Raw genomic sequence first — 25,226 nt, forward strand, 5'->3', positions numbered from 1 at the left:
TTTTTTTTCTTTTTTTTTTTTTTTTTTTTTTTTTTTTTTTTTTTTTTTTTTTTTTTTTTTTTTTTTTTTGCCAGCTTGGTTGTGTGTTCCTCCTTCTCTGCTCCTTTCCCCCTGAAATAGACTCAAACCTCTGTCAAAGCTGGTATTTAGGCAATCGGTGGAGGCAATTGGTGGATTTTGGTTGCAGTGAAAAACAAGTTTGAGATGATAGCCCTGTGTGTAACTGTCAGGTGGATCCTGGCAGGTTTCTGATGCATTTGGATACATCTTCTTCTTGCCAGCATTGTCCAAGTGGTGACTTGTCTCACTTGCTGCTGTGGAACAGAGATGTGGCATTTGTCTTGTCACAGGCTGTAGGCTGCTGGTGCTCAACTCGATGGACTTTGCTTTTTCTCACTTGTTAAGTTCTGTGAACAAAAACTTCTGTAGACAGCAGGGGAATAACCCTTTTATACTCCATGGAAACCGCATTTATTGAACATTTTACCAGTTTAATATGTGGTCCTTTCTAAAACAATATGATAAAAAATATCATTGAATTTGTTCTGCTTGATCAGGTCTGCTTCCTTTATTGACCAAACCAAACATACTTGTGTTGTTTGTTTTTTTTTTTTTCTCTAACTCCTCTTGTAGGAGCCAGAAGGCAGTGACCTGCTTTTGAAGCTCTAGCAGGTAATAAAAGTGTCACTTCAAGCTGAGCAATGCTTGTGCCTGTGCAAAGCACTACACGTGTGTCAGAGCCTAGTCCAGGGACCTTGAAGTACTGATATGTATCTAAGGAACTGCTTGCTTTGTAAACCTTTTATTCCTGAGAAAGGAGCAGTCTGTCTAGTTGTAGCTCTGATGAACCATTCTTTCTCAGGGACAGAGGGTAAAACCCTGATTTGCCTTTTTCTTTTCTTGGGGTATTTCACATCTGTACCTATTTTTCTTTTTCCTGCCCACCTTTTCTTTCCCTGTAGACTTGAAGTAACAACAAAACCCCTCTGTAGTACATGTGCATAGAGACTAAACGCTTGGGAGACCAAGTTACTTGTCAGGACTAGTTATTGTTTACTTAAGCACTAGTTTGGTGGGGATTTTTGGGGGTAAAGATACTTTTCTTTCCAGAACTGTTTTTTGCAATTTTAGCTAAAAGCAAGAACTCGCCCATTCTGACTTTGTTACTCTTGTTAATGAGTGCACTGTGAAGGATATGTTTAATGCTCTGAGCTGTTACCTTCTTGGTAACGTGTGCCTGGCTGGTAGGTAGAGGTGAGGCTGGTAGCCAGGAGAGAAAGCTCTTGCTTGTTCTCTTCCTGCAGGTGAAGAATTTGTTTATTGTCTGCTGCACTTGGCCCATCAACACTACTGTAAATGTAACTTTTTAAAGTGTATTTTACACAGTCTTCTAGAAATGCTGGATCTGAAGTGTTTTTTGGAGTTGTGTGCATGCTTCTGAAGTGCTTTGAGTGTTGTATGTACTAGTTTGTTGCCTCCATTGTACTGAGTATAACCTTGGAGTCACAACATGGATATTAAGCAGTAATAACTTGGTTACCTTACCAATTTACAGTTCAGCTTTAGCATGAATTTGTTGTCACCTTCAATTTTAACAGGGAGAGATTTGCTTACTGTTGCAGAATTAACTTGTGGCCATTTACATCCCTAGAATGTTGTGAGAGCTCTTAAATTTTTTATCTATGTGTTTATCTGCCTAAGAAAGTATTGTTCCCTTAACACTAGTTTACATGCACACAGTTTTTCATGCTGTTACTACTGGTGTGGAGCTTCACCACTGAGTTAACTTTGTTCTTGAAGGCGAGCAGAAATGGAAACAAGAAGCAACTTTTGCCACTTGACTTGCAGAGTTTAGCCTGGAATCAGACACTCCTCTAAACTGGACTCTGGTTTCTGGGACCTTCTGTCTGTAATCCTGATAATGAGTGCACTGGAAAATAACTGTTTAACTGCTCTTGTTAGGTAATGTGTTGATTGATAAGTATTTTGTCCACTTGTGTTGATAAAGGCATGATTGCGTAGCAATTCCTAGAGTTCATAACAATCTTAGTCTTCAGAATGTCTTATAAACAAAATGGATATGAGGAGCAAGCCCCAACATAAATTTAATGTTGTATTTATAAAGAAAAAAAAATCTCTTACATGTTCAAGCTCATGATCTATAAGGCATTTTAAATACATAAAAAGTATGCTTGTGGTTTGTTTTTCTAAGCTTTCTTTTTCCATTCCTATTCTTTTCTGCTGTTTGTGTTACATGCAGGCAGCTGGAGTTATTTCGGATGGGGAGAGCAGCTGAGTACGTAACGGTTTGATTTCTTGCAAGCTTTCTGATCGTATAGTGATGCAGCATGCTCCAGAATGAGGAAAAGTGGAAATATTCATGCATATAGAAAATTCGATCCATTGTATTTTCTTTTACTTTCACCAAGTCTTCATATTTGTGTGGATGGATGGCTGTTCATTTTTTCACTTTTTAGCTTTGTTTTTGCTCATGTTTTAAGTGAGTTGCTTTTGCCTTCTACTGGAATTTGAGGACATGATGACAGAACTCGACTATTACTCTTTTCCTGTAAAGGTGATTCTAGTTTTCTGCTTATGTGTGTCTTTTGTGTTGGTCTTCATACCTATGTAAGCCCAAATCAGTGTTTAAAATAATGGAAAAACACAAGGGAATCTGTAGTGATTGTTTTACTAAGATGAGAAAATACGTGGAAATGTCTTCCAAATACTACTAATCTGATAGCAGAACTGGCAAGTGCACACCCAGTGGGGTTTTAGGTACTGTGCCATATTCAAGCTCAGTGAGACAGTATCATGGCAAAAGTGGCAGGGCTTTGCTTTAACTAGTGCTTGCCAGCCTGGGACAGGTAAAATTCAGATACTGCAGCTGACTGTGATTTCTGGAGCTAATGCTACACGTGAAGACCACAGGTGTGATAACCTGTGCACCAGCCACCAAATTTTTGTTCATTTTTCCAGATAATGTGCATGAAACATCTTCACTTTCTCAAAGTCCTACAGGTCTCAACAGGCAAGGCTTCTGCTCAAGATACAGTGTGTGGCTTCTGCAACCCATAACACCTGTAAAGACTGATCCATCAGGCTTAAAATGAAGGTGTCTGTTCCCTGTATAAAAGCCAAGAAGCTAAGGGGAGCACGTAAAGAAGGATCATTGTGACTGCATCCAGCAGGGAGGGGATTCTGCCTGGTGCTTTTCCATTTTTGACACAGTGGGATCTGGAGAGGATGCTCTTACTGCATCTGAGTCTAGTGTCTAGCTAATGTTAGAGTACGTTTCTCACATGGACCTGTTCTGCATTTTAGAATTCTTCCACCACTGACTTCCCCATTTCTCCTCTGACAGTGTTTTTGTCCTCCTTGGTCTCTGGTCTTTGATCAAACCGTAAGGTCCTTGTGCATCAGCAGTGTTGACATACTCGTGCTGTCAGTGTTGAATGTCTCAACTGTTTGGAGTTATTCTCAGAGGTGTAGTAGGATAACTGAGAGGTAACTAATTAACTTTTGTACACTACTAAAACAAATATTAGTGTCCTAAATAGCTTTATTTAATTTCCTAATTTTGGGTATTTGGGAGGGAAGTGGGGTGCTTAGGCGTTGGTCAGTGAGAGGCTTAGGAAGGTTGTGCAGAGCATATTTCTCCTGTTAATCTGGAGTGTTGGTGTGTGGTGTTTTTGATTTAAAATGTACTTGTTTTCATGAGGTTCTCTTCCTCCCTCTCGTTCATCCTTCCTGTGCTGTCCCCTTGGAAATCATGTTAGCATGCTTACAGGCAGGCCTGGGCCAGTGTTGATGATGTTTCCAAGTGAACTCCATTATCTTGACAATGCTATGAAAAATACACTTCTAACTGAAAACTTTCAACAGCAACTGAGAAGGAAGCAGCAGAAACAGCATGGTGGTAGCTGGAAGATTTTTCCTAGTAAGAGCTTCTTGCAACAGGAGTGCTGTAGCCCAGACCCTTCTTAGTCAGGCTGAGGGCACTTTAGGAAATGGACAGCTGGTGCTGCTAACCTGGTCTTATTTTAGGAAAGGGAAAGACTTGAAGAAGTAGGGTAGATGTTCAAGGTAGTCTTTGCACTTCAGCTTGTCAGTTTGGTTCTTGACTGTTGAGTGTTTCAGCAGCAGAGTATTTTCAAGTGGGAAAAACAAGATTATGAAAGCTCTTAAACTGAAGACTGAATATTGTGAACTTCCATCTTACAATTATGCAAATTTCTAATGTATTTTTAAGTGATGAGGGGCAATGCAATGAACTAATGACCTGCAAAATTGCACTAAAGTATTTCTCACAACCCAGGTGTTTTTAGCACGGAGGGATATTGAAGGGCTGCAAAAAATGCCCTTGTGTCTTTTTTTTTTCCTTCCTTTTTACTTCAATAGTCCTCTTTAGGCTAGTATGTGTTTTGGTTGGCATAAGTTTTTAGGAAGTGTCCATGGTTGCCATGAGTGACTGATGGGGTGATAGATGATGGAGTAGTGTGGTCTGAGACTTAAGGAATGAAGCTGTGGGGAGCTATCCTGAGAAGAAGTTTAAGTGCGTGAAGGGTGGGGAAGGGGAATTGCAAAGGCCCTGGTGTGGAGCTGGCAGAGATCTTTGCTGACTTGAACTGGACGTAGTTCCTTCAGTTAGTACACTTTATTCTCTTCTACCATTATTGAAATAGACAAAAGCTGTGAACAGCTCAGTGCTTTTTGGAGAACTAGTGAGGATTTTGCTTTTGTCCAAGATTTTACTCAAGTTTATGGACAATAACTAAGTTTGGGGGACTGGACCTCAGCTCCCAGTGTCTGATGGACGACACATTGTGCTAGAAAAGCAGGAGGCAATTAATACAATCTTTTGAGAGGAGTTCCCAGTGTGCATTGGGACCTTAAACCAACAAAAGCACTTCTTCAAGTGCATTCATCCAGCCACCTGTAATAATTTTGCTACTGGCTTTCCTTCCTGTCCTGAAGCTTGATTTAAAGAAAGCCGCCAGAGGCTGAAGGTGACTGGTTGACATGACATGGCAGGACTGTGCGAAGTGGTTTTGAGATCAAGATGTTAAAAATTGTGTGTGTTCTACCCTGCAGCAGTGTAATAACTTTGAGGGGCAGGAGCTGGGGGGGAGGAATAACAGGCAGAGAGAAGGTATTTCTCCTTTCCTTGATTTTCCCCACTCTGTAAAATCCTACTGTGTGATGTGATTATCCAGTGGGTTTTCTTCTTATGCTGCCTATATGCATGAATATTCTATGATGAGACATGAACAGCATGCTTGTGCCCTGCCCCTGCAGCCCCACCCACAGCTCTCTGTGCAGTGGGTCCAGTGACAAAGAAACAGTTTTCGTCCCTTGAGAGCTCTTTGGTATATGTGAAATTTCTCAAAATGTGATAACAATTACTGACTCTTTTTGTTTATTGTTATGTATCTTGTTATTAATTTAACTGATCTTCAGAGACTGAGGCTAAGCTACATCCTTGCTTATGGAAGACTTGTATCATCTCTTCGAAGAAAATAGTACTTGAATTTGTCACAAGTGTGTTCTGAGGGATATTTTGCTGAAACATGGACTGTAATGCCTCCTTTTGAAGGGGCACTGCATCACCAAAGCTGCTTCTGAAAGTTTTTGTCAATCTCTTGCTTAATTGAAATTTAAACATCAAGTATGTTAATGAACAGGATTATCCCTATATGCTGGCATTTCACAGAATACTTCCTTGCAAAGGTAACGTGTGCTATATGCCACATATGGGCCAGTTTTTGATGCTTTTGATCAGGCTGAGCAATGTCTTCATTTGAGAACACTTCTGTTTATTAAAGTGAGATTGCTCATAGGGTAGTTGCAGTTCAGCATGAACAAGAGTTTTTTGAGTTGTCTCTTATTTATGAGTCACTTGAGAATTTCTGCCTAGTGTTAACATCTATGGATTCTGTTAGGTTCATGGTGCATGCATCCAAGAAACAGTATGTTCCTGTCTCATGGAGCCTTGCGTCCTTTAAACATGCCTCAGGGAGGCATTTAGTGTCATAACCCCAAAGAGACTTCCTCATGCTAAACACCAATAAGAACTGTGAGAAATTCTGGCAGCAGCTTTTATAAACATGTATGCTCTAAATGTATGATTAACGTTTAAGCTAATCAGCTATTTTTGGAGGTTGCTTAGAGATACTGTGGTCCATGTGGGAAATCTTCATTTGATAGTGCAGAGGTGAGATGGGATGGCTGGTTAACAAATCCAGATGGCACTTCTGCAACAGTCTGATTCCTTTGGAAATCTCTGAGCCTGTCAGCTGGTCAGACCTGTTTACCTGATAATCATAACTGCAAAAGGTTTTGCATACCCTGATACTAAGCTTAGCCCAATACTAGTGAGTTACTGGATTCACTGGCGTTTTGATTTGTATTTTTTGCTATATTTTCGAGGTCAGCTAAATTGTTTATCCCTCAAGCTGTTCATCTGGTGACTTTTCCCAGCTCCCAAACCTGTATCTCAGTGAGGCTGCCTTCAGCCCCTACAAGAGCTGTGATGATTAAGCAGCCACAGCTGAAGAACTTTCCATCTTAGCAGAGTTACTTAGGCTTTAGCTTGAATGACAGCTGCATCTGATGGGATGAAGAAATTAGTTGAGCAGTAAAGTGAGGCATTGAAAGGCTCTTTGGAGCAGTGTGTTTCTTTCCCAGTAAAAGTAATTATTGTGCATTAGATGGTAATGGCTCAAGTGTTCAGCAATGACATTGCTCAGCTGAGTAATAGCTTGTTATTCTTCTGAGGACAGTGTGTGCCTTGTGATTGACAAACAGATCAGCCCTTGCTCCACAGGCTGGAAATTTGGTGCTCCTCAGAGGGGTTTGGCACTTTAGCATATAAAATCACTTTTGTGTAGTAAATCTTGAATGTTTCTCCTAAGCACTGAACTGTAATAAAATTGACGGACACTGCTTTTAATAAAGCTGAATAAAGCAGCATATGATTGCTGTTCATTTCTATTCAATTGACTAGAGATTGACAAGAACTCTGCAGCATTTAAACTACTAAAAAGCAGGAGGCTTAACTTCATTTTCGCTGTGGACAATCAAATTGAATTGGTTCTACTTAGGAGGGTAGAGCTGGGCTTTCTCAAGTGGCTCGTATTTTGCAGACTTGTTTTCTGCTAGGATTCTTTTCTACTCTGCTGTTCATCTTCAGGGCACTAATATTACTTTGTTGTGAAGGAACTGAAAAGATCACTGAAAACAAAATTTACCATAATTTTAAAAAAACTGAAGTTGAAATAGAGGTGTGGGAAGCATCAGTGGAAGAAGAAGGTGTTCCCTGATGCTGCATTCCATCAGCTTGGAATTTCAGCACTTAAATGTAGGTTTTATTAAGGATCTGGCCTGTAAAGAGCACCTTTAGCCTCATGGTCAATGACTGTGTAGAACTTTCCGGATGGGGCTTTAATTTGATTGTCCTTTTTAGGCAGGCTTTTGTTGGCAGAGAGAATGAATAATGGCTGATCCTTATTTTCTTTTGTTTCAAGCATGTTAATGGTGCACTCCACTGCCTTACGGTGTGTGTATTTCACTTTAAGCTTGCAAAGATAACCTTGCATCCTGCACAGCCATACACAGCTACATGTTTTTTGATACCTTTCTTCACTATAACTTGGCATTCTCCTTTTCTGAAGGGTTAACAAGCTAAGGTGTTTCTGCAGGGAGAGGGACTCACTGGAAAGGAGCCTTTTCCTTTGTGAAGGTTATTATTAGTGTTAAGTACTATACTTAGGCTAATTTACTCGTATGTGTTAAATGTAGCAATTTTCCCCTATAAGAAGTAGTGTAATTGTTTGTAAGCAGAACTGCTCTCCCAGTTCTTCTGGTTTTCCTGCTGAGTAGTTTCCATTAGTTTCTCTTAAATTAAACTAATACTTATACCAAAAAAAAAAAAAAAAGGGGGAAAAAAGGCATGAAAAACTCATCTAGAACCCTAAAGTTCTGGTTAAGGATGCTGAGAAGAAGAGACAGTATTACAGCTTTAATTAAACGTTGAAAAGTTTCCAGGAAAGGAGCTCCTTTCCATAAGGAATTGTTTGGTTGGTGTTTTTTGTTTGTTTGTTTGTTTTTGTTGTTATTTTTGGTTTTTTGGTTGGGTGTGTGGGTCTGTTTGGTTTTTTGTTTGGTTTCTTGATTTGGGTTTTTGGTGTTCTTTTTTTGTTTGTTTTTTTTGTGTGTGGGGAGTTTTGTGTGTGTGTTTGGTTTTGTTTTGTTTGTTTTTTTGTTTGTCCCAATATCTAAAGGTTCATTTTGGCGGCAGCAAAGTACCTGAAATTTTAGATGCTGGGGGGGTTTTGATTAAAAATGTCTTAATCTGCTTATTAGTAATGACTAAAGAGAAATAAACTCCTATGATGGAAAGAAGTAAAAGAGGGTATGGACCTGATCACTGCAATTCCTTGGTGCATACTTGATAGAACTGGAGGTTATAGCCAGCTACCAGACGGAGACACAACTGCAGCAGAAACAGGGGTTTTTGCCATTATTTCAAAACTAAATGGGCTTCTGTGTCCCAGGCAGGGTGACTTGAGAGAGCTGTGGCCTTAACTGGTTTTGTTTCTTAGCCTTTGAAGACGCTGACAGTGCTGTGGATGACCGGGACAGCGACTACCGCAGTGAGACCAGCAACAGCATCCCCCCTCCGTACCACACCACGGCCCAGCCCAACGCCTCCGTGCACCAGTTCACGGTACCCTCGCGCCTCCAGCAGCAAGGGGTCCTGCGGGATTCCTGTGCTGACTCCCTGCAAAACTACGATCTGGATTACCGGGAGCAGGTGGCCATCAGGTGGGTACTGTCTGCTGGGTAGTTCTTCTTTTCCCCTTGTTTTGTAGCAGGGCCATGAAGCTGCCGTGCTGGCAGGGGAGGGCGGATCAAGGGCTTTAAAAATCTTCTGGTAGGAGGGTGTTTTGTTAGCATTGGGGCTGTGCTGTGAACAGGGAAAAACACATGAGGCTCTGTATTACTCTAGATCTGGGAGTTCAGGGAGTTACTTTTAGAAGATATTCTCAACTTTGAGGTCATTTACTTTTGGCTGTACCTTCCCCTTACCTTTTGAAGGCCAGAGCACTGAGTAGTTAATTATTCTGGTACCATTGCATGGGCGTGCCTCCCAAGCCAGTGAAACACAGCCTAGCAGAGTTATCCTAATGGGTGCTTCTTTCCCCAGGCAGATTTATTTTCTGTCCTGGATTAGCTCTGGTTCTGTCGACTCTGTCAAAACAATGTATTCAAGAAGAAAGTCTGTAACCAATTAGTTGGGATTTTTTGGTTGGGGGTTTTTTTTTGGTCATCAGATAATGCTGTTGAATTCTGTGCTTTCTCTTTTGGTTTACATTGAGCTGTATGAAAAATGGTTACCTTGATCTAAATTATCTTTTTGACCATAAATCAGTGGTTTCACAACTGGTTTTAACTTAAGTATTGAGCATTACAGCATTAACTGTTAATAAGTTGATAATAGAGCTGGCTGTGTAAGGAGAAAGCAGAAGAATTTGGACAGTGCTGGTCAGCTTGGTAAGAGTGGGTGTGTAGAACAGGCTATGCTGCTGCTTCTACCTTAGACGTGGAGGGAAGAGGCAATTGCTTAAAGACTATCACAGATGTGCAGAGTTTTATATGCATTATAACTGATTCGTTCTACTTTATCTCCCTTGGTAAGAATGTTCTTGTTTTCTGAAGCCTGAACCTGAATTCAGTTGTCCTCATGGGTGTATGACTGAGGCTAAATTTTGCTCTTCTTGACTTATGGCCATTAATGGTAAAGGATGAGTTTTAGTGGTAACATTTAATGGTGTTACTTTTACTGAGATTTCAAGAACCAAGGCAAACGTGCCAACAAAATGCGTTCACTGCAGTGTGACATGACATTCCTAGTGCTCTTTTCCTAGTCCATTAAATATCTTTTATAAGCAAGTTATTCCCCCTCCCATGTGATTCTGTGCTGCTGGTTTGCAGTGGTAAAATTGCTGAAGATCTTACTGAGAGTCTGCGTAGATGAGCTGAGGCATTCTCTTTATGGGAGAGCCAAACTGAACAGTGGGATTGGGCTCCCAGCCAGGGGAAGCCAATGGTGGCTGTGTATTTTTGCAGTTGTGTGACTTCTTGGGATGGTGTTGACAACACAAGTAGTCTGTCGTGGCTCGCCTTTCTTGGAGCCAGGGTGTTTGTGAACTTTTAACTGTATCTAAAGGATGAATTTGTTTGTAAGACCTTCCAAAGAAGCACTTTTGGTTTGAATTGTTATGGAATACCAAGCTATAATATGGATTTGTGGTTTTACGATTTTTTTTCTGATTTCCTGAAGTATTGGTGTGAAACAACCTTGACTGATAAAATTTAATGAGCTTTGTGGTCTGCTAAGGTCTAAAATTACTTTCTGTCCAGGAAGGCTAGATGTCGATGGTTTCCTCTGAGCCTTCCTGTTCCCACGTGTATTTTCCACATGCTCAATGAGATTTTTTGCTACATATTTAATCTTAAAACTTAAAAAATGCAAATAAGCTTTCCAAAGAAGCTGTGTGGGATTCTCATACTTACCAGAAAGGTATTTCTAATGAGCTGACTGAAAAGAAGCACATGGGTAGATCTTAAATATTTTCAAAACAGAGTTGTAGCTGAGTATTGCTAAACCAAATTGTGTTTGAATTTTGGTCCTAGCAGCTCTTAGTGCTGTGGACCAGGCAGTCACCTGATGAAATCAGTGTTCCTGACACACTGCAGGTTGCAGTTCATGACAACTGCTGGTTGCCGAGGAAATGACAGCTTGTAGGAGGCTGTCCTGGGCAGACCCAGAGGAACCAGACAAGGTTCTGCTAGAACCTGACTTGAACTGGGCAGAACGTTGCCAGTGCCAAAATACCTCACTTGAAACTGTCCTAACGCCTATGTTTTTTTTCTTACAACATTTGAGTTTGGGTGGAAAAGTTCTGATTCTTTTTATTAGCTGCTACATGTGATCATTCTCCTTTGATAGAAGTACATGTATTTTCTTCCAACCTTTCCTAGGGATAATAAGCAATATTCTTATTTGTCCTTGGAGAATGTTTTTCTGCCAACAGCCAGTTTGGCTTCAGAATATCTTCCCCTCAGATTTTATTTATTTATTTGTTTTTAAGCACTAACTTTTCTTTGCAGTGTTCATTTTGTGTAACCATTTGTCCTCCATGTCTCCCTGCTCTTGCTCTCTTCACTGCCAAGGCGATTTGATAGCATAGATTCCACTGTGAGTGGCTGCACTGACCCAGAGTCCACATCTGAGTGTAGTCAGATGACAAGCTGCCAGTGCTCGCTAGAGAGCAGGCGCTCTCTAGATCTGTCGGATAGGTGGGTTGACCTCTCTGCACCTGTGTGCCTGTCTCCACCCTGCTGCTGCTGCTGCTGCTGCTATGAAATGGTCTTGTGATACATTTCAGCTGATGTTTGCTGTTTGCCTCCTCTCTCTTTCAGATCTGTGGTAATTAAGTGCTGGGCTGACGGTGTCATGTCTTTGTCCTCTCATGTGTTGGACTTCTCATCATTGCTTTATTTCTTGTGAAAGGGATGCTTTGTAGAAGTACAGGGGAAACACACATGGGAGAAGGAGTTCAATTGCAAAGAAAAGTAATTTCCTTTATGCCTAAATTAGCCTATTGTTGGTTCAGCATTTACAGATAATGGCTCTTCAGGCATTCATGCAGCTCCCATTGCTTTCAGCTGAGATTTGGAAGGTCTTGATCCAGTAATTATGGTGGCCCTGGGAGTCTTTTAAATTTCATTAACTTTTAAAAGAAAATTATTTCAATTACTGTCTTTAAATTGTGAGCAAGAAGTGTAGTAGGTGTACGAAATGTTTATAACAGGAGTAATTTAAAGTAATGAGCATCATTCCAATCAGAGTAAGTTGGGTAATACTGGTGGAAATGCAGTACTAAACCAGCAGCAGTGAAAATGCAATGACCTATTTCTTTTTCAGGGCTATCCCAATGGTGTTCTGTATTGGGCTGCCCCATGAAACTCTCATGGTGAAGACTCTTGTATTAGCAGTATCCATGAAATGCCTCTGTGCCTTCTGTCCTTTCCTTTCTCTTGCCCTGCTCTAATGGGATAAGGGCATATGTGCCCTCATGCTCCCTGGTTCTCAACAATGGACAATGTGAAACAAAGCTACAGTGCATCCTTCAGATGACTATTTTGATATTTTTACATCTGCTTTCTACCTCTTTATTTTTATGTAGATTGTCAGGAGCTGTTCTTGTGAGATTCAGATAAAGAGGAAGCTTTCTTGCTACTAGCCTTGGGGCTGTTGAACAATTAAGATAACCCTTCTGACCAAGGGCTTGGAATTAATCCCAAAATCCCAAGGGTCATTTACTTGGGTTTCTGAGAAGCTTGGAATTGTTTCACCACTTCAATCCGTTCTCCCACAATGGACGAGTACAGGCTGCTGGATCTGTTTAGATGCATTATAAAGGGGAAGTATAGATCGTGAAAAGCATCTGAGGTTTGCAATGGGCTAGTATCCACTGCCAATGTTTTGTTTTGCCTTCTGATCCAGTGACACCCCTGAGAATCCTAATTTTTTGTTAATAGGAGCCCCTCCAGGCCAGTAGCTGTAGTGAGAGCTTTCCCAGTGAAGAGAGGTGGTGGAGTAGCTGGAACTCCTCACGCTGCTGGTGTACGCGGTTTGCATGCTTGCCTGGAGTCCAGTGACCCCTGAGTTTTTACATGAAGTCTCTGCTTTGTAGCCACCCCTGGGGGGACACAAATTCCCTGTGTGCTTTATGAATACTGCTAAAACAAAAGTCTGCAGCATGAAGTGACCGAAATGCAGGCACAGCATAGTGGAATGGTGCGCGTGGGCACTGTATCTCAAAGTAGTCCTGTTACTGCAATAAGTGACTTCTTTTCAGCATACCTAAAAAAGTAACAGCAGAGTACTGGTACAGCCAAGGCTCTGTGCCCTCACTTGATTGCAAAAAGCTGTTCTCCTTCAAACAGGCACTTCTAATTTTTGTGCAGCCATAACGGTGGAATCTCACAACCCATGCTGCTTTTTTTGGATATTTGATTGAAATGTAATGGTGGTAGATTGGCAGGTTTTCAACTTTGTTATTTCTGAATGTTTCTGATTTTAATTTTCCTTTATTTAATGCCTGTTTTACCATTACTGTTTTTTTTCTGTCTTTTCTAGAGCTTTTTCTAAAACTGTTATTTTTCCCTTCCTGTTTTTTTTGCTGCCTCTCTTTCTTTCCCTTCCACCTCCTTTATTTCTCATCTTAGACAAGGATCTCTAGCTAGAAATGAAAGAGTCAGGATCATTCCATTTAACTCTGAAGATGGAGAAGAAGAACAGGAGAGTAACTATGAAGAGCTAGGAAAATTGCTAATAGAGGAATTCTTAGAAGAAAATCATAAAAATAGAAGTCATGAGAAAAACATTAAAAAGATGCAGACTCTCTCAAAACGAGAAAATTTCAGTCACTGTGAAAGATCAAGGTTCTGCCAAAGTGTGTGTGTGGAGTCAGCATCTGTATATGTCCCCAGATATCCTGAGGAATATGATACAATAGATAGAAGAAGGAAAAAGAAGCTGCGATACAATTTTGGAGGGAGAGAACAAATAAGCCTGCAAAGTAATGGAGGTCTGCATTTTCCTGGGGAGAAAGCAGTTTATTTCAATGGTGTGGCAACTAGTTCTGAACTAGTTGATGATTTCCCAGTATATGATAGAACTGGAAAATATAGCAGTAGCTCAGAAAGTAAGGAACGGTTGCCTGCTTATCCAATCCTGCGTCCATACAAAAATGGGTTAATGGTTAAAAGTGGCAAGTTGCCCAGCAAGCAGGGTAGGAATCGTGATGATTCACTTCATCTCAGTAACACTGAAGACATGAAACACATTGGGATGCCAGAGAACACTTTTGTGCCTGTGGATGTCCTTGAGGAATTTGACAGCAGTGCTTCTGATGAGTTCCAGTACTCACCTGTTTCAGATGATGAAATGGAGGAACTGGCTACACTTTCAAAAACATGGCATGATTCTGACATCAGCCATTTGAGAAACTTAACTGTTAATGGCCCTACAAATATGGGCTCCCATATAAAGGCTAGCTCTGATAAAAAACATAAAACTAAAGAAAGCAAGCGTGTTCATACCATGCAAGACTTGACCCTATCTCCTGTTGAAGAACCTAACGAGGAGTACATAGACACAATGGATGAACTTCAGTGTCTGGTAGAATCAGTCTCAGAATACTTGGCTGAAAAGGAGGAAGAAATCAGCAAATTTGGTACATTGCCAGAAACCAGAAAAAATGTTGAGAGCATGCCACTGAAGCAGAGTAATGCTGATAGTTCAGTAGAAGCTAAAAAGTCTAAAGAGACCAAACAATCTGCTGCAGATGAGAGTACCAAAGACAAATCTGAATCTCTTCCAGACTTGTCAGGTGTGAAAAATACAGTAAATTCCCTGTTCAGCTCTTTCACAGAAAAGGTAGGGTCAAGCACAAAGCAGCTCACAGCATCTGTTGAAAAGCTTGTTTCTTCCACTCCAGAGAATACAGAAAACAAAAACTCATCAGAAGGTGGAATCTTGAATGTATTTTCTAGTAAGTCTAAAAGCGAGAGTTCATCTTCTGGAGGGACAGCAGATAATAAAGCTGACACCAAGTTCTCCATTCAGTCTTTGCTACCATCCCCTGTGAGTGGGGAAAAAAGGGCCCAGAACACAAACTCCAACAAGCCAGAAACCACTGAGGTGGACAGTAAGGCTTCTGCACCACATCATCCCCAACAATCACCAGGAACTGCTGCTGACGGCCAGCAGAACCAACATTCAGTTGTGAATTCCGTTCTAGGCATGTTTAATCCTTTAAAGATCTTCTCTGAGAAGGAAGTGCCAAAGCAAGAAGTCATAAAGGTGGAGCACAGCAAGGAGGACAGCCAGGCTGTAAAAGTTGATGAGGCAAACAGGAGTGAAACACCATCTGCACAGACACCAGCCAGGACCAGCAGCATTGTTCCGGAGGTACAGAAAAGTGAGACTGGAAGTGAGGCAGAGGTAAACGCAAGTAGCACTTCTGTGTCTTCAATCTTTGGCAGGTTGACAAACTCAGTCAGTTCCTTCAGCCTGAAAGCCAATTTTGATGGTCTCTTGGCTCCCAAGCAGCAGGATGTGCCACAGAAGCAACCAGATTTGCATCCTGTTACAAACCAACCAGCTGCCACTGTGAAAGAGGGTGCACCGACTGCCAGGGAGCAGCCTCCTGCAAATCACTCAGGGGATCAGCATACTGCAGGTCATGGACTAGGAAACAAGCAAAACAGAGGTAATGTGGAGCCTAATTCACAACCTCAAGGTCAGGGTACAGCATCTGAAAGCTTTTTCAGTCCACTCAAGAAGTCTTTCAGTCAGTTGTTGCTTCCTTCTGCTGAACAAGGGCAGAAAGAAAGTACACCTGAGCATTTTAAAGGTCATAAGTCCGAGGAGGATATAAGACAAAATAGCTCATCAAAGGAAGAACATTCATTTCCTTTAACTGGGAAGCTTCCTTTCTTTAGTGGTCTGGGTTTTTCAGCAAAGCAGGAACAGAAGAATGAGAAGGGAGGCTTTATTCCTTCGTTATTTAAATTTTCTTCTGCTGAAAATCTTCCACCTACAAAGGACCAAAGAAGTGACCAGAGTTCTAGCAGCAATTCTTTACCTGGAGACAAAACCAGGAATTCAGGAAATGCCATTTCACTAAAATCTAGCTCAGTTCCAAATTTATCAGACCAAAAGGAGGAACTTTTCCAGAGAAAACCCACGAATAAAGAAAAGCTATCTGATGGCCAAGTAAACAGAGAAAAGCATCAAGAGAGTGCCTCTGCTACCATTAAGGCTGCAGAAGAGCAGCAGAGAGCTAAGAGTAGTCAGGAAGAACCTAGAAATGTGAAAGGAGGACTGGTGAGGGAAGGACTAAACAATAGCTCAGTTGAATCCACCTCTTCAGCCAAAGGGCCAGAAGCTGCAAATGCAGATGACACGGAGAAGAAGCACACACCAGGTTTTCTTTCTGGGTTTCTTCGCATTTCTTCCAGTGAAAACACAGCGCATAACCAAGACCTAACTGCTAAAAGTGAGGGTGATGGCCAGAAAAGCACTTCTCCTGGATTATTTTCTGGCTTATTTAGGTTAGCTTCAAGTGAAAACTTGTCTGAATCTAAGCAAGAAAAGGTGAAAACAAACTCTCTGGGCTTCATGAAGCTCTTTGATAAAGGTGAGGATTCTAGCTCGGACACAAAACCCAGCAACTCAGGAATGGCTTCTGACACTCAAAGCAGCACTGGAGAAAGGCAGGAAGCTTCCAGTTTCTTAAAAAATCTCCTGCCTAAACCAAAGGAGAAACAAGATAACATGAAAACAGCGGAACCTCCCAAAACTACTGATCACCTGTCCAGTGCAAAAGTAAATAAAACAGCTGAGCCACATGTTCCCCACTGCAGGCAGCCTGCGCAACCTGAAGCTCTAAATGTGCAAGACAAGGTACAGGACTTATCTGGAAAGCCTAAAAATAGTGGGCATATTCCTCATCAGGATGCAGAATCTAGAGTTATTCCAACTCCTTTAAACAAAGGATCAAATGAATTTCTCAATTTGACTAATAAAAGCTATAACCCTATGGAGCAATACTCAGCTTATCAGGAAACAAGAAACCATTCTGGCTTTGAATGGGAATATGAAATGGGAGAACTGGCTGACACTCATGGAATAGCAGTTCCAGTTTACTACGTGTTAAACCAGAACCCTGTTCTGCCCCCTCAGTTCCTGGACTGGCCTGAAAATGATATGGTAGTGAATCTGTGTAAAAAGGATGGGAATGCAAATGTGATGGATTGGCAGACTAATGCCAATTTTGGTGGACAGAGTTTAGATTTAAGTGCAATGTCGTATGAGTCATTTGACCAGTTAATGTTTCAAGACGTTTGTTCAGAAGAAAATGATGCATGGGCTGCTAATTCTGTGAATGAAGGTTATAGTAACTTTCCACCCTTCGAAAGAGACGGCAGTTACTCATTTGAGGAGCTGCCCATGGATTTAAGCTACTCCTCTGGCTGTGACGGAACGATGTGGACACTAATTGACCAGGAGACTTTAAGTATGGACGAGAGCTTCGTGTACTCCTCCTATAGCCGGGAGTATCAGGAGTGGATAATGATGCTTGAGCAGGGCATATGGTGGCCATCGGAAGATGGTGATTGTGGATACTACATGTACAGTGATAGCCAGTATGTGTATTCACTGCTCACTGATCCCACTGGACAATATGTCTATGTGTGTGCTCCTGAAACTTATTCTTACCCAGACTGCTGGGATTATAACTTTCAGATGGATTCCATTCCAAGAGCTGTGCTAGAAGACAACACAATTGCTGTTTGTGGTTTTAAAGTCCCTCTTGGCAGTGAAGATGAGCTGTTTTGGTTTGCTGAAGAAGAGTCTCTAGATGATTATACAACAAATAAACCCCTGGATTTGTCAGTAGCTCTGCAGAGGAGTGATCAGCTAATGAACATGAATTTGGAAACTTTTTCACAAATGTTTGAGGAGTCTATTTATTATCAGAGAGAGCAGCCATTAGACTTCTCAGGTTATAAGCTTCAAAAACTCAAAGTAGATTTTAGGCCTGAGAAGGAAACTCCATATCATTCAGAGGAGCCTCCATTAACTCTTGATCTCAGAACACATTCCAGAGCAGCTTTCAGTAAATCTCTGAGTAAGGAAGTCCACACCAAGGAAGTTGAGAAGGCTGTCCCTGTGACAACTTCTGGGAGTGGGTCATCAGGATTCTTTGGTTTCCAACTGTTTCAGTCTACTCCTAAATCTGAGGAAAGTGTAGCATCTACTGAAAAAACAACAGAAACAAAAAAGACAGAGGAAGATAAGAAAACACCAGTGAACAAAGTTAGCTCTTTATTTTCTGCTTTGGGTGGACTAATTGGAAAGTCTTCAGGCCCTGGCTCTGAGACATCAGAAGATTCTGCATTGAAGAGAACAGACACACAGTCAATATCATCTGAAAATAAAACTGATGTTTTAGCACTTACACCGAATAAAAAATTGGATGAGGCACAGGCAGGGCAGAAGTTTCCTGTTACATCAGAACCGAGAAGGAATACTTCATCAGAACTTAATTTGGAGGCCGCTAGAAAGGAAAAGCCAGAATTAAATCAAACTGAAAACATCCGTGTTAAAAAACCAGGATTAACAAGATCTCCCTCTATCCTGAGCCAGACTGCTCCGGACAGCAGGCCCATACGAGAAGAGAGAGCTGTCAAAACAACGCCAGCTTCCAGGCATCTTGAAAGGCACGCAAACGTTAGTGAACCTACTCAGTCACAGCCAAATCAGAGCCAACCAGCCACTGAGCCTGAGGAGACATTATTTAAAAGTGCTCTGAAATTGTTCAGTCTTGGAGAAGATTCTCCAGCTAGCTCAACAGCCAACAAACCCCAAGCTTCTGGGTTTTTTGATTTCTTCAAAACACAAGTGAGCAAAGCACCGCAGCCATCACCAGATTTGAAGAAAAGTCAAAGTGATAAACCAGAAGAGGTGAAACAGCCAGAACAGAAGGAAACCTCTGGCATCTCATCATTGTTTGGATCCATCGGAGATCTCTTCAAAGTGGAGCCTGTGTCTTCGCAACCAACCTCAAGCACTACAACTCTTCCAAAAGCCAATAGCAGAACTGTAGCTGAACCGAGACAAAAAACTGAGAGGTCTGGGGGTCTTCAGAGTGCCAGTATGCCATGTCTGTCCTCCACCCCTAAGGAAGAGGTGAGAACAGCAGTCATGGACAGGCAGGTCTCCCCTAGCCCTGGGGTGCAAATGGAACAACAAAGCGGAATAGCTGTGGAGCAGCCTCCCGAGAATAAAAAAGTGCCTTCTGGAAATGCTTCACAGAAGCCAATGGGGATAGGTCCCAGAATAAGCCAAATCAGTCAGTCAGCTGTGCAGCAAAGCAGCACACCCACAGCTACACCAAAGCAACAAGCAGGAGATCGCGTAGGAGACACAGCTAATCGGACCAAACCAAAGCCAGACCAGAGACCTAAAGAGTCTGGTTTCGGTTTGCCATTCAGCTTTTCTGACATCACTGCTCCGAAATCACAGCCAGCCAGTAAGAGCATATTCTCCTTCTTCACTGGATCAGATGAACCAAAGCCTTCAGCACCTGCTGCTGCTCCTGCTGGCGGGAAGCAACAAGAAACAGAGGGGCTGTTTCATCTGCCCTCCTTCTTCTCCAGTGGTCCACCTGCTGAGAAGAGCACGCCTCAAAGAAGCACTAGCTTTAGCTTCTTCAATTTGACCTCGTTTTTGGATGAAAAGCCACAGACTGCTCCAGGACAGGAGAATAACACAAAACCAGCTAAACCAGTGAACTCTAAGCCACCAACTGCTCAGAGGCAGGAAAGTAATACAAAACCAGCTAAACCAGTGGACTCTAAGCCACATGTGAAGCAAAGTGTTTCCACTGACTCTGGTGTCAAAAGCAGCAGCTCTACCAGGAAACAAGATGCAGACAAAAAGGAAGTTGATGATATTGCAGCAGTGACTGGCAAACAAATGTCTAATGACCTCAGCATCCCAGAAAATAAGTCAGAAATGCTGGGAGTGGAAAATGTGGAAAATGTAGAAAGTACTGCTGCAGTAGCTGAAGGGAATGACTTAGAAAAGCTCCCACAGACTGATGGCACTGCAGTAACCAGTTTGGCTGCTTCTGATCCTTGCCTTCAAACTCCCAGTGTGCAGGAGGGTTCTCAGGACCAACAGACTATTTCCCTAGGGGCAGAAGAAGATGCTTTTGCTTTGGGTAATAAAGAAAAAATGGACGCTCTTGAATTTACTATTGATAAAGAAGAGCCTTATTCTTCAAAAGAGCAAGCATCTGAAAAGATGGATAATAGCATGGCCTCAGGTGATAAGATGGATTCACAGGGTCTAAAAGACTTAAATAGTACAAGTGACATAAAAAATGAAGTGGTCTCTGAAGAAGTCTGTGTACAGCATGAGTTGCCAGAACATAAAGTAACTGAACAAACTCTTGGAGACAATTTAAAACAGGCACAAGAGCCAGAACATAAAGTACCTGAACAAACTCTTGGTGACAGGTTAAAACAGGCACAAGAGCCAGAACATAAAGTACCTGAACAAACTCTTGGTGACAGGTTAAAACAGGCACAAGAGCCACACACTCCTCCTAAAATGCCAGAGGCATCTAATTTTCAAAACAAACCTAAGGAACCTGAGAGTGATAAATCGGTTCTGGATTCTTCAGTTGAAATGTTTTCAAGTTTCATGACAAAAATGAAACCGCCTAAAACATTTTCTGGTTTCTTTTCACAACCTCAAGCTACTGCACCTCCTCCTGCACAGAAGAGAAGCTCCTCTTTCTTTGGTTTCTCCTCCCTCCCAAGTGCCCCAGCACCAGCTTTCACAAATGATCTCTTTGGCATCTTCAAAGGTCCAAAAGAACCTCCAAAAGAACCTCCAAAAGAGATGCCTCCAAAATCCACCCCTAAACCTCAAAGCAGTAGTGTGAAAGATGTCACTGGGTCTGTTCCAGCAAAAGAGTCTAAGGAGACAGAAAATACAGCTGCAGCCACAGAGTCTGAAAGAGATGTCTCAAGCTCCGTGAAGAAAGGCGTGTTACCTGTTTCAGTAGAAGAGAATTCCACAAAAGAATCTCCTATGAAAACAGCAACTGAGGAAAAACAGAACTCAGAAACCTGTAAAGAGGAAGCTTTGAGTATCATGCCAGAAATGGGAGTGTCTAGTGAGGAACAAGCCCCTGAGGTTCTGCAGCTCGATAACGAAGTACAACCCTCTGAGGTGGTAGATACTCAGCCATACCAGTCTGATCTCAGGGATGCAGCTGATACAGTGCAGGCTGAGGCCACTGACCAGACTGATGCACATACTTCCCAACTAGATGTAGGGTCTTCACATGTAGCAGAGGAACAAGCTGCTCCTGCAGATGAGGCAGCCATTAGTGTGCTTCCCTCTGGCTCTACTAATGAGCCCCCACTGGAAATGGAAGCCCCAACTAGTGGGGCAGACACAAACCTTTCCCAGTTAGACAAGAGTGCTACACTTGAATCAGAGGCTGCTGTTACAGGGGATCAGGCCAATGCTGGTGTTGATCAGCAGGACTTGGTCAGTAGCAATGATAGAGAACCCACAGCTCCAGCTGATGAGCCCAGTGTTCATCTGCTTCAGCCAAATGAAGATAAGACAAGTGAGGTAGAACAGCAAACTGCCAAAGAGGAGAAACATGTAGCAATTGATGAAGTGCCTGCAGAAGGGATTGCTTCCAAATCTGACTTGAAGAAACAGGGTAAAACTAATAATGTCCCTCCAGAAGATACAAACAGTAGTAAAAATGTCTTTGAGATACCAAGCATACCCAGTTTGCCAAAATTCAGCTTTATGTCATCTTCTGATAGTGGAAAGCCATTTGGGTCATTCTTCTCTCAGCAGGCACCTTCTGTTAATAAAGCAGGGACAGATCAGGGCCTCATGTCCAGTTTTAAGAAACTTTCTTCGTCTCTGTTTGAAGGAGGTAATGAAGAGAAGGTGAGTAAGCCAGAGAGTGCCCAAGGAGCAGTATTTGGGAAAAAGCTAGATTTCTCCTTTCCCTGGCAAAAAGACATCAGGGAGACCTCTGCCAAAAAGGAACCAAATGTGCCACCACAGGCTTTGTCAAAACCAGATGACAAGGTGTTAGGAACAGTCAGTTCAGAGGAAAACTCAAAATCTGCAGTTTCAGATCAACTGACTGATGCAAATATAGAAGTAAAGTTGTCTTCAAAGCAGCCTGACACTGTAGACAATGAACTTTCTGAAGAGCCATCTGGTGCAAGCACTGTTGATGATACATCCAATAAAGAGCTGGGAGAGAAGTTTGATAAAGAGTCAGAAGATCAGCAGAAAGTGGTTTCAGGTGAACTGCGGACAGAAGATCAGGCAGAAGAGCATGTGACAGGGAAGCCTGAGCTGGGAGAAACTGAGCTGGAATCTGCTCCTGGTGAAGCAGTGCTTCATCCTAACACACTGGCTGCAGATCTGCAGAGCGTGGAACAACAGAATGAGAAAAGGCTAGTTATAAATGAGGCATAATAAATGGGTTTTGACCATTTATAATGCAATACTGCAGCAGTAGATAATGGCCTTGGTGTCTGATGTTTGTAGCTCAGTCCCATTCCCTATCTGTTGCCAATGTTTGTCACAGAAGATATGGTAAACTGCAGTTACTAGTTATGTGCAAGCCTTTAGACCATTTTCTCACTTTTTCCCACTCTTCTTCTGTAAGTGTAATTGAATTTCCCGTGTTCTTATAGTGTGTGCCACTGAATGAAATGCTTTTAGCACTAATTTCAGTAGCCTCTCAGAAGTATTTGTGTTTTAATTCTGCTGCATATGATTCACTTTGCTTCCTTGTTTAGTGATAATAGTATTGTATTTGCCAAGAAAAAAGTTAACAGTGGGTAGAATGTGTTGGTAAGAAGGAGCATTTTGTTTTCAAAATGCAAGATTAAAGACTTTTAGAGAGAAATTTAACTTACTGATGATGCATTATACAACTACTTAGGTTCATTTCATATCACTGAATATATTAAAACATTATCAGAGGTATCAGTGAAGGTATTCTAATGCTTGCTTTTCCTAAAATCTGTGAGAAGGTTATTTCATGCAGTTGCGAAAACCACTTGAGGAAGGTATCGGTATTTCATGAGGCTGTATTAAGTCCTCTGCATGTGCTAAGTAACACCTTCAAAAAACAACATGGAGACTCACTAAACTTAAATATTTCTGTGTAATATAAAGGACACTTGTTCCTCTGATCATGCGGTTGCAATTCTGCACTCATAAATATCCTATCTGGCTTCAAATTCTCCTAAGACTACAAGAGAGAAACATGAGTGCTGCTTAATTCTTGGCCAGTAGTTTTCCTGACTGCATGAGAAATTTCCATCTGCTGCATTTTGTTTGAGGATTCTAGGAATTCAGTCCTGAAAGTGGTGTCTTCAGTTACAGAGATCACACCCCTGTGGCACTGGTTTCTTTATATAAAACAAATGACTGAGAAAGCTCTACTAGAGTGAGACATATAGCTTTCATTTGAAAAATTGCTCCACTTTTGTGAAAGCTTTTGAGAGTCTTGACAATCTTAATCTTGACTGCAATGTATTTTATTGTGAACTTATAGTATATAAAAATAAAGTTAACTCTTACTGTATTTTTTAACAATAATCAGCTTAAACGGTCATGATAAAGACCCTAGCTGCAGCAAACCCACAGAAGACAGAAACACTTTCACTCTGAATTGCGAAGTTTCCATTAATCCTGTCTGGTTATTAGAATATCTTCACTGGCAGTTCCTTGCTGATGTAAGGTGAAGTAGTATTTGGGTGCAGGAAAGACCGAGGTATATATATGTATAGACCATATATAAGTATATATAAGAGTATATATATACATATATATTTATAAAGTATATATGGTCTACATGCTGGCAGGCTGTGTATGAAGTATTTCTACTGCCTACCAGAGTTTTGAGGTTCAAAAGTCTAGCTAATAATCATAAGAGCATAATAGTTAAATATATTTGACTCCATAACACGTCTTTTCAGTAATATTTAGTGTCCTGCTCAGTTTGTTGGATGTTCACATTGTTTTGTGGTTTTCCAATCCACTATTTTTTTCTGATGGACTTTCTTATTCTCTCATAGTCCTGTTGGCAGTAGTAGATATGGCTCCTCTTGCAATGTCAGCCAGGAAAGCTCTCACCTTGGTGAGCTGGAACATTCCCATGAGAGTGCACATGGCTCCGAGCAAGAAGATGATCACCAGGAAAGGCAGTCGAATCATTCCTGCCACAGTTCGGGCAGCTACCAGAAGGATGGTCAGGCTTGGCTCAGAGATCAAGAGAAGCCTCATGGCAAAGGAGAGGAGGAGAAGCTCTGCAAGGCAGAGGAAAAACAGGAAGACCATCCTGCAGCTAAGTTACCTCTGGAACCTGAGAAGCCCAAGGATATTGATGCAGAAGCCCAAATGAGGTAGGTGAAACTACTACCAGCTTATTTTCAACTAGTTCAAAGAGAATTCCTCTATTTGCTATTTCCTGGGGCAAATTGTGTACCTTGTTTCTCTCTGATAACTAAGTTGATGTTGCTGACCTGTGAAACATCTATTATGCAGTACATTGGCTAGGTTTAAGCTATGTTTGCAGTGTATGAGAAGAGGAACACCAGCTAGTGCCTTTAAGCTCATTTGCTGTATTTTCTGTTTCTGGTTTGATGAATGTACTCTGGCCCAAAAACAGCTGCTTCCACTGCTGATGTGGGATCAAGTGTATGCAACCAAGAGATCCATGCTGTCATGGTTAGAGCTTCACTAGTTCAGTTCTTGCATAGTAGACCACCACCATTAGAGTTTGTGTTTACGTAGTTGTAGGTTGTAATATTACAGTATCAATAGACCTGTTGATCTGATTCACTGTTGCAGCCTTTCTTGTCCTTGTACTTTGGTTTTCCAAGCTGTCAACAGCACTGAAAACGGACTTCAAAAGTATTTTGGCTAGGTCTGGGGGAGTAGTGTACTGGGTCTTGTACAGGTTTTAGAGGAATTTTGAATTCCACTACTTAAACTTGGGAGTGGCGGTTTTCCTTGAGGTAATCAAGTCATTGCAAACCCTAGCATGGATAAGGTTATACTTTAATAAGTATGAGAGATTTTGTCTGGTTCAGTTAGATCCATGGAAAGATGTCTGCCTGTCTCTACCCTTTGGAGGGTACAGCTGGTGTCCCTGTGCTTGTATGGTAGAATTAACCACAGGAGTTCATGTGTAGGCAAGCCTTACGCTAAAGATGAAAAAAGGAAAACAAGACTAGAGAAAGTGTTAAACTGTTTTTAAACTCTGACTCACTTTCCTCTTCTCCTCACAGAGCAGCAGGAGTCTTGTCCCAGAATGGCTGGCCTATATTTGTTCACAGGGAAGGTTATTCGCATAGTCTGTTTCAGGCTAATTTAAGCATCTAACTTGGATGCTCCTACATCACTGGCGCCCTTTCTCTCCGCTCTCTGGCAGTGCTCTCCTGTCTCCATGGAGTATGCATGGAACTTAGCTCTGAACATTGGTCCTTAGGGTTGCACCAGAGCTAGGTGTGTG

General features: G+C 41.7%; 1 protein-coding gene across 3 annotated transcripts in view; it reads left to right on the forward strand.

Moving 5' to 3' along the window:
* Nucleotides 1-25,226, forward strand: part of UNC13B (unc-13 homolog B) — a 208,215-nt gene that overhangs the window by 54,702 nt on the left and 128,287 nt on the right. For 2 of the 3 annotated variants that reach the window (XM_027906498.1, XM_027906507.1), the window contains exons 8-9: nucleotides 8,604-8,826; nucleotides 23,788-24,114. In XM_027906498.1, coding sequence (XP_027762299.1) covers nucleotides 8,604-8,826; nucleotides 23,788-24,114 — 550 coding nt within the window. Of the gene's footprint in view, nucleotides 1-2,260; nucleotides 2,297-8,603; nucleotides 8,827-23,787; nucleotides 24,115-25,226 lie in introns of all 3 variants that reach the window. The other variant, XM_027906490.1, reaches the window with a different exon arrangement.

The sequence above is a fragment of the Empidonax traillii genome, unplaced genomic scaffold, assembly GCF_003031625.1.
Source record: "Empidonax traillii isolate 1590-97213 ecotype Southwest subspecies unplaced genomic scaffold, ASM303162v1 scaffold26:size2357266, whole genome shotgun sequence".
Lineage (NCBI taxonomy): Eukaryota > Metazoa > Chordata > Aves > Passeriformes > Tyrannidae > Empidonax > Empidonax traillii.